Consider the following 10,540-nt stretch of genomic DNA (forward strand, 5'->3'; position numbering starts at 1 on the left):
CATTATTTGAATGAACTAGTTGCATTCAAACTCATGTACCCATAGTCATGAAAGAAAAATAGTTAGGCATTGTATCAGATATGAACTCCTTAAAAGATATGAACAAAAAGTGGCAAATGTAGTTGACAAGGGAATTTTAACATTTTTATTATGGAATTTTTTTACCCGGAATTTGGGCATGTTTGCCCTTCATTGCAACTGTACCCCACCCCCCATGTTATTTTTCTAAAGCACATGCTTCCCAACTGAAGAGTCCCCATCTCATTCCCCAACAATATTGTACTAAGAGATAAAGGGGATAAATGAAAATGGTAACTGGTAACCTCATCTCAGTAATCTAGGGTGCAGTATTGATGTGTCAATATTGTGGTTGTGAAGTCATGGATAAAGTTACATATACAACACTCGATTGCAGGAATTTGTACTGCCACATTTGAACCCAAGATACGACTTATGAGCTTTAGGCACTATTTTTGTTATTCATTATTCAGGAAATAATACATGTTCAGAGTCGAGGAGATGATTTTATAGATGCAGGCAGCCTACGGTAGTCATACACCCCAATACCACATTTTCTGCCAATGCGACCTGCATCAACATACTGCACAAGAAGGGGACAAGGGGCATATTTACTGTCACCTAGACCAGTATATAGAACTTTCATTATGGATAAACACACGTCCAATCCTATGAAATCTGCAAGCTCCAAGGGACCCATTGGATGGTTTGTTCCCAACTTCATTCCTGTATCAATATCTTCCTTGGTTGCCACCCCAGTATAAAGTGTGAAAAATGCTTCATTTATCATTGGCATCAGGATCCGGTTCACAATAAAGCCAGAATAGTCCTGAGAGCATATTATTGTCTTACCAAACCTGCAAATTCATAGTTGAGTTAAAATGGCAGTAAAAACAATGTGGTGACCATTCATGCAGTAGCCAGTAGGTCACCACATGGGATCCACATCAAATCCTTAGATGTTTAACTTTCAAGAATGCAGAAGACTTCACAATTGAACAATTGTTGGTGATATGAATTAATTTGCCCCGCCCCGCCCCCAATTTCCATTTTCCCCTTCCACATTTAGAGATTTGGAGAATGTTTTAGCTTGCTCAATCATGCACAAGCCAAGAATGGTAATCCATTTGACCAGATGGATATAGCCAAACACACTTGAATGGAGAAAATATCACTAGGGGAAATGAAGTTAATTATGTTTTTTACAAGCAAATAACTTTACCGCTCTGCCAAGGCTTTTGTTGCATGAAATGTCTCATCTGATGTGTCTGCACCTCGCACAATCTCAACCAACTTCATTATAGGAGGAGGATTCATAAAATGCATTCCAATCACCTGCCAAAAACATGTTGCTACAACCTAATCAGAGTCCTGACACCTTGAAATTGGTAGAGACAATTCATGCACGGTCAGAAAGAAGCTGCGATGTGATTTTGCATGTGATTGTCAATTGCATCAAATATTCTGAACATGGCTCCAGGGTAAAACTAGAAAGATGCACTGAGCATAACCTGGCGTGGTCTGCTGGTTGTAGATGCTAATCGAGTAATGGAGATGGAACTTGTATTTGATGCTAAAATGGCTGAACTCTTTGCAATCTTATCTAGTTCAAGAAACAACGTTTTCTTCACATCTTCAGATTCTATAATTGCTTCAATAATAAAATCTGCTGATCGCAGCTCTTCCAAATTTGAAGTAAATTGCAGACGTCTTAAAGCATCAGTACTAGCAGCCTGTCAAGTCAAAAAATGAAATACTGAAAACTAATACCAACTGACAAGAAATTTGCTATTATGCCTTTTTCCCCTTCTTCTCTGTCCGTTTGTACCACACCTTTCTCTTGTCAGTTAAATCAGGAAAAAAGTAAGAACCATGCAAAAAAGAAGTTAGACCTAATCTATCCAATACCATTTGACATTAAATGTGTTATGCTACTTAAGATTGCACTATTCAGTCAAGAACATTCATTAGTGTTGCTCATCAAGGCTTCATCAATTACTATGCCTACTTAGCCAAATATCTAAGACATCTAATTTCACCCCCCCTCCCAAAGTTTCTTTTCCTTCATATGAATTAAAGAGAAAAAAAGGCTGGGCCGAAAAAAAGGACTTCCCTCTCAACTTACTTTGGTTCATGCGATTGGAAAGAGGAAGGACAGGCTTATTGGAGAAATTTTTCAAGGTGTCTTTTCATAGTACAACCTCAAACTTAATACCTCAGCCCAGCCCCTGTTATGGAAAACCAATGACCTTTTCTCTGTGGTACGTTAACAGTATTTCTTTCAGATTATAATGTTATTAAAATGTTTCAAACATATTACTGATTAAAATACTATTAACATGTTTCACATTGCAACCTCAGCCCAATCCCTGATACAGAAAACCAACGTCTCTTATGAGATTGGCTACATTAATGCTTTCTGGCCAGAATGTTTCAAAAATGTTTTATGCATGCAAGTAACCAGATTGGTTTTGGCAGAAAAGTAGATTCATAGGCAAGATAGCCCAGTTCACCACTCTAAAGGTCAATTAAATGGCTAAACTAAACTTTTAACTGTGTTATAGCACAATATTCCTGATAACAAACTCCAGCCCTCCCTCTCTCTCCCTCTATGAGAAAGAAAAAAATTAGGCAATTCTTAGGACACTATCTATTTGCCTCTAATTTCAGTGAACCATATTCTGCCACTTCATTTAAGAGTAAATTAAAAATTTTTGAAGCCTTTAAAATAACATGTATAAATTTTATGTGCTTAAATTTACAAGAAAATTATTCGGATTTTGTCTTCAACTTTCTCTTTTCCATATCGAGAGACCTTCTGTCCTTCATACACACACAAAAAAAAAAAAAAGGATGCAACAAATCAATTTAAATCCCAAAAATCTTTTATTCTGAACTGGAAATGACATTTTTCAATGAATGTAAACTTGTCCAACACAAATATCCTATTAAATTTAGTTAGAACATTGATGTAGTAATAGTTACAATATAGAGAACAATTTTTTTTTTATTATGAAAGGCTCCATAGAAAAGGGTCTTAATCAGTGCAAATGGGGGATCCAAGGAAGTAAGGATCATTGACCATTCTTGATGACAAAAATGTGATTGGCAAGTATTTGGGCTGCACCACTACATTTGATCGGAAACTAATCAATGAACAAATTGGGAAATTTTTGCAATTCGATAAGTACTCCCTTGAAAAATAAATCTTGATCAAACTTAATAAAACATAGAAATTGAGTCATCTGCTATCTATATGGATTCTGATAAACCATGGGCAACAAACAAAAAGCAAGAAACAATGTGGGTTAGGTAGGAGTTGGAGGTTTCTTTATTTTTTTAGGCCAGAAGGGATAGTATGAGTAGATGAAAGCATAAAGATTTTTAGTGGGGTGGAAGTTCAAAACAGATCCTTATGATTGAAGGCCTAATATTCTATTCTACAACAACCCACAAACCAAAAAAATTATTATTTGGCATCTGGTTCCTAGTAAAGTTGCAAGAATTCAAGGAGTATACACCTATGTTTAGGGAGATAATTACATGATACTTACACTTTATGAGTATTTATTGGTAAGGACTCTTACATTTTTAAATTTATTCATTTAGCAGCTGGTAATATATGATTCATTGACAGTGTATAGGATTTATACACTATAGAGCATCAAACATAAACCCTTTTTTTTTTTCCTTCCCATTGTTTCATATCTCCTATCTTCCTTTCAACTTTCCTTCTCTTACACTACTAATTCTAAGCCATAGTGCAATACCATACCAATAGTATTTGATATCATGCCTTATACACTGGTATTTATAACCTCACACAACCTCAATTAATACCAGTCAGAATCAAAAGCAGACACCAATACAATATCTATAAAGAGCATACAGTTGACATCACATCAATAATTTCATCCACCAAGTTCTTCCATCAATTTCTACAGCTACCAACTTTCTTGATTTTCCCACCCCTGACCAAGTGTAGTAAATTAATGCTGCATTAATTATAAAAACTCTAGAATCTTAGACACAAACAATCAAGCCAGAAATTCTTCTCTCTTCAGCTCAAAAGCTAAAGCAGCACTAAAGTTATCAACTTTTATCTGAGCTCTATTTAAGATCAAGCTTTTATCTGGATTCCTAACTTGAATCTGTTTTAACTCACACCCAATCTAAGTTTCAATCAGATTCACACCCAAAAAACAAAAGAATCTTTTCATTCAAAAGAAGCCCTTTAAAGACAAGTGTTCATCATTAGCACTATCTTTATTCATTTTGATCACCTTTTTTCTCCTATGTTGAATTTCAATACATAACTAAATACAAAAAGAAGAAAAGAACGAAAATTCAATTCATCAGCACATATATACAGAGTACACCAGCCAACTGTCAGAAGGCTAATTGCTTAACTGGAAACAATCACCTAAGCAAGACTTCAACCCCCATCAGAACAAAAGTTAACAAAACTCAAAAGAAACACAAAAGAATTATCATCAAAGATGGAAAACCAAGTTTACGTACCTGGGAGAGTTGACCTTTGGAAACAAAGCGTTGAAGGGAAGAAGAGATGGCTTTGGAGGCTCTGGAAAGCGCAACAGGGTCAGTATCAAGGAGCCAAACGTGTAGGCCATGCATGGCACCAAGCTGAGCTATGCCTGAACCCATTTGGCCACTTCCCACCACCGCTAAACACTTCGTCTCAGCCATTTTTTTCCTCTGCAGACAACTACAAAAACGCCCTTCAAGACTAGAAAAGAAGATAATACTGGTAGCAGCCTGGGAGTGGATTCCAGGCGCCCGTGAGCCGCGTGATAGAGCTTTAGTCAGTTGGGAGGAATATACTAAAATTAAGATTATCCTTATCTCTCCAACTTAATTTAATTACTTTAATTTGAATGGACTGAATTTCCTTGCTTTTATTATCCTTTGAAGAGAAAAAAGCATTGGTCCAATTCAGTATTAAATCCCTTTCCTTTTCGCCTTTGTCTTTCTTTGTTGTTAGGTTCAGGGGCGGAGCGTCCCTCTGGAATGGCCCCCCAAATTTTTAAATTTTTTATATATATATAAATTTTTTAATAATTTTTTAAAATAATTCTTTATTAAATAATTAATATAAATAAAAAAATAATAAAATGATCTTACAATCTCTATTCATTTTACTCAAATTCTTAAATTTTTTTATTTTTTAAATTTCTCCACCAATTTTTCTCTCTTTTCTTTTCTATTCTTGTGTTGTGAAATTATAAAAAGGTAAAATTTTTATTTAATTTTTTCTATTTATATTATTATTATTTATACTTATTTATTTTTTTCAATTATATTCTATTTGTTCATATATTTTAAGTTTTTATAGATTTTTTTTTAAAATTTCTATGAATCATCAACTATATTTTTTTTTTGTTATATAGTTTATATCTCCTACTTGCTATGTTTTTTTTTTCTGTTATGCAGATTTTATTTTTAATGATTTTAATTTTTAAAAAATAAAAAATTATTGTATATGTAATTCTCAAATATAAGTTATAGTGTTACATTATTAATTGTTGTTTAAAATTTCACTAATATATTATTTTTTTATTAATCCTAATTATATAAGAAAAAATTATCTNAGTGTTGTATTATTAGTTGTTGTTTAAAATTTCACTAATATATTATTTTTTATTAATCCTAATTATATAAGAAAAAATTATCTTGAGTATATTTTTTTAATGTGTTTTACGTTTTATATTTAGTTGAAAGAAAATTATCTTGAATATAAAAAGAAATTATTAATTATATATATCATATTTAACTATTTATATTTTATGCATTATAGTATAATATTTAGTATTATAAACTAAATATAATAACATAAAAATATTAGATGTTGACTATATTAATTTTTTAGTTGTTTATATCGATAAAGACAAGACTTCGAAATAAAATAGATGATAAGTTTCTTACAAATAATTTAGTTATTTATATTTAAAAAGATATTACTATCGTCGAGCAAAATTTTCCTAAAATACTATTATAATTTTTTTTATTTATATGTTATATAAAATTATTATCTATTTTAAATCTTTTGATTATTAACAGTTAAGTTCAATATATTAATTTTAAAATTTTTTAACTTTTTATTTTTCTTAACCTTTGGCCCCCCCCTCAATAAAAATTAACTAGCTCCGTCCTTAGTTAGCTTGATGGTCTAAATAGATAATAATCATTCCCCACAAGAAAAGAATTGCCTATGCCTGCCTATACTTTAGATGAGAAAACTGAAAAAACATCTGTATGTAACAAGTAAATAAATCTTAGTAACATCTTTTATTTCGACGAAAAATGTTTGCCCAACCTTTTTTAACACCCCCTAAGCTATATCTTATATAACCCTTAAGTACATTAATATGTTCGGCAAACCCTCTTAACAACCTAATACTCTTTGGATACATCGTGATGGTGTATTTTCAAAGTTATACCTCCTTATATGAAAAATTGTAGACAAAAAGTTATATTTTTTCATATAAAAAGTTACAACTATTTGGAAGTCACGTCAATAGAAAAGTTATATCATATAGTGTAATTATTAAATTGTATATAAATTTTTAGATAAATAGTTATGCCTCTTGGTTAAGTGATATGTTGAAAAAATATTTTTAAATCTAAAGGTTACAAGATAATTGAAAAACAAAACAACTCAAAAGTTTAAATATAAAAAGTTAATTTTTCATATTGTAACTCAAAGATTATATTTATTTTTCTTGAATAGTAAACAATACTTTTATTCAAGGACCATGTCTTGCAATATGTAGAAGTATCTTTAAAGTATAGAGATGTCTTAATGAAAGAGTTGTGTTCTTAAAAAGAAACACTTATAAGTTTATATAGAGGACTTGCTGTCAATCATATTAACACAAAAAACAAAACAAGACGAAAGTAAAAAAATCAAAAGCAAAAAAAGTGTTATAGTTTGAATAAAATTCAAAAAAATAAATATAAACACTTGAATTTTCATCGTATTCTAAATTTCTTATAATATACTTATTGTAAAAAGTAGTAGACCCTAAAGCCAAATAACTTTAGATACACTCAACCCTAAAGTCAAATAATTTTACAAATACTTAGAGTGTATCTAGTAGACTACTCTCGTAATGTGTAAGATGAAGTTAAACATTAGCTTATTGTATTTCTAAAGCTATTTGCATAATTCTCTTTTACATATCGAGTGATATGAACGAAACAAATCTTAAAAAATAACGTTTATTAAAAACACTTTTTAAAATCAATTTTGTCGATTCACTTTGAATTCCAACTATAGATGCCAATTTATGGTTAACTATTATTTTTAAAGTACTCTTTACAGGAAAATTACATTAAGGGTATTTCAAGTGTGAAAGCGCCCAAAGGTGTTCTAAATGTATAAGCGTCCAAGGGTGTTCTAAGCGTGGAAACGTCCAGAGGTGTTCCAAATGTGGAAACGTCCAGAGGTGTTCCAAATGTGGAAACGCCCAGGGGTGTTTCAATCATGGAAATGCCCAAGAGCATTCCAAGCACAGAAACACCCAAAAATAAACAAGGCATAGCTATTTGTACAAGTGAAGTAAAAGTAACTCAGAACAAGTAGCAGAGTTAATGAGTTACCTTCACATTTGAAATGTTCTAGAGAATTTGGCTTGGTGGCTCAGATATGGAGATAGTTAAAAGGATTTCCTCTTAACTTTTTTTTTTAAGTACATGTGCTTTACCCCTTTCCCTTTCCTTACTCCTTAAAAATATATGTGACGCACTATTAAATGCTACTACTCCATTTACCCAGAACTTATGCCCACTACTTAATTACGTGATCATTTTTTTAATATCTTATAAACCGTTTTTTAATTATTTTTCCATGACAAGAACATTCTCTCATGATTAAACGTGCTCTCCTAAATAACTCTTAAAAAAGTGTTCCTACTCAATATAAATATAAAAACTTGAAAGGTAAAAAGGAGATTTTAGACACCCAACAAGGATTAGATTCCTCCAAGCATTCTTTCTATTCAGCCTTCACTATTATCCGCCGCTTCTTCCACCTTTTCTCACCCCTCACCACCTACCACTTCAAGCACTTACGCTTCAAAAGCTGCTTCAATCTTCCTATCTGCCGCCTCTAGTGCATCTCTATTCACTCATTGCAACACACCCTATCTCTTTAACCAAAAGAACCCTCTACACCAACTAAACTCCATTTACACCAATCCATTATATTTTATCAATTAGGGTAACAACTTAGGCCAAGTAAACATAGAAATCATCTTAACCGAAATAGCAAGTTGAATCAGGTCCTTTTGTGTTCGGATGTGTATTAATTCAAACACGATCACCAAGTTGAATCTCATATCAACTTAGTACTCCTCGGTACATTATGCTTTCTCAATTAGAGTTGCAACTTGGATCAAGTAAAGACAAAGATCGTCTTGACCCGACTAGCTCGGATCAAGTTGGACAATAGCATCGTGACCGGGTTGAATCTTGGATCAACCTGGTACCTCTTAGGTACATTTTGCCTTAGTACCAATCCTTCGTCAATCATGATATCCAAGCTGTCACCATTCAGCCCATTAATAAGCGGACCCTGGGCTGAATTGAAAAAGGTTGTTTTGGGTAAGCCCAATTTTCAGACCCAACAATAATAGGCCCAGATTAGAAATGGAGAATCATGGGTCACAAAAACAAGGACAAATTATGGCTAATGGCTAAAGAATTTAATAACCCATTTTCTGTCATGCACCAACAACTATTGAAATATAATAATTGCATTTAATGGGTTGTTCTCCAAACATTATTCAATATAGCTAAAGTTGGTCTAAGCATTAATATTTTGAATTTTTCACCTATGTTTTCTATCTAACAATCAACACCTTGGTGGAAAAAAAAATAAAAATGTCAACGCCATAAAAAGCAGAAAAAATTTTTTAAAAAATCCATCAAATGGCTATCATTGCTGTGCTTTGTTGTGGTTAATGCCATCAATGGGGTGGGGGAAAAAACAAGAAGAAAATCTTGGTTTCTTCTTATCTATTATGCTTATCTAAGAAGCCTAATTATGAGTCATTTTTGAAAGGCAACAAAGAGCTGCCAAAGTAGCATTATGGGGTATGCCCCTCTTTTAACCATATTTACCATTTCTTTCTTCTATGCTGAAAAGTTGTCACAATATGTTGACCTTAGTCCATCAATCATACCTGCTTTTTTGTTTGATACCTTCCTTAACCCAAGCCATGTTATTTATACCCACTTTTATCCCCTATCAAATCCATCTTTAAAAAAAGGTTAAAGGGGATTAGTCTTTGATCAAATTAAAGGAAATAAGATAAGATAAAAGGCATGTGTATATATCATTGTCCTTTGACACAATTGATGAGTGTAAAAGGCAATTGAGAGAAGAGTGGCTGCAAGTCACAGCATTGATACCAACTTTGCTAGAAATCCAAAAAGAAAAATAACAAAATAAGAAATCAGAAGGTAACAAAATAGTAAGAACAATCGCATAACATACACTCAGAAAAGAACCCAATTATTATGCTTTATGAGACAATAAACCCCAAAGAGATTTTCAATAAATAAATAATTGGATTGCAAGATATGTATCAAATTCAACATTTTAGAACAAAAATACAAAATACTTAAAAAAACTTATGAACTATTTTGAAAAAAATCAAATAAACTCTTATTGTTTTATTGCATTCAATCAAATATCTCATATTTTCATTTTAAGTCAAATAAGCTCTTACAATTAATAATTAACTAACTATTATTAGTAAAAAATATCATTTATCATTTTATATCACGAATGTAGCACTAATGAGATATGCCGACAGGTTACAATGATAAGAACATGATATGTTGATGCGGAGTAATGATATCATCATACAATATTTTTTACTTTTCATGTCAGTGACATAAAAATGATAGTCAATCATTAATCACAAAACCTTATTTTAATTAAATTAAAAATATAAGAGCTTGATTGAGCATAATTATACTAAAAAACTATTTCAAAAACAAATTAAAAAATTGAATAACTTTCATTCGATGGAACTAGCTTAATACTTATCTTAATCACAATCCTCTCCCAAATTCAAGATTAGGTATATCTGATTTGGTGGGTGACAAGTTTTTCTAGTGACATAGTTACCCTTGGAATTTTGCTCCTTGTAGTATTGTGTTTGTTAATTTCTTAAATTTTATCTTTTATTATCTTTGTTGAGCAGTAAATACATGCATTTGTTGCTAGGTGGTTACCTAGTTAGGTCATCTGTTGTGTGGCTCACAATAGGGCACATGACCTTCTAATCATTCAACCAAGACTGAACAAATTTCCACCCATCAATCTTTATGTCTACTGATTGTGTCAATTATTGCTTTTTATAGATTTCATTATCCATTTTTACAGTGATTTTTTTGAATAATATGAACCCCTTTTTGAAATATTTCAGTGTTTTTAGCTAATCTCATGGAGCAGTATAATTGAAGCAAACAATATTATTGCATTTGAATGAAT

At 31.8% G+C, this 10,540-nt stretch overlaps 1 protein-coding gene across 1 annotated transcript; it reads right to left on the reverse strand.

The window, feature by feature from the left end:
- Window positions 300–5,055, reverse strand: LOC18594035 (3-hydroxybutyryl-CoA dehydrogenase). Its single transcript, XM_007021476.2, has 4 exons — window positions 4,540–5,055; window positions 1,530–1,751; window positions 1,241–1,353; window positions 300–875 (listed from the first exon to the last, which is right to left on the reverse strand). The coding sequence occupies exons 1-4, from the start codon at window positions 4,723–4,725 to the stop codon at window positions 506–508; spliced, it is 891 nt and encodes a 296-aa protein (XP_007021538.2). The 5' UTR covers window positions 4,726–5,055; the 3' UTR covers window positions 300–505.

This window comes from Theobroma cacao, chromosome 7 (genome assembly GCF_000208745.1).
Source record: "Theobroma cacao cultivar B97-61/B2 chromosome 7, Criollo_cocoa_genome_V2, whole genome shotgun sequence".
Taxonomy (NCBI): Eukaryota; Viridiplantae; Streptophyta; class Magnoliopsida; order Malvales; family Malvaceae; genus Theobroma; species Theobroma cacao.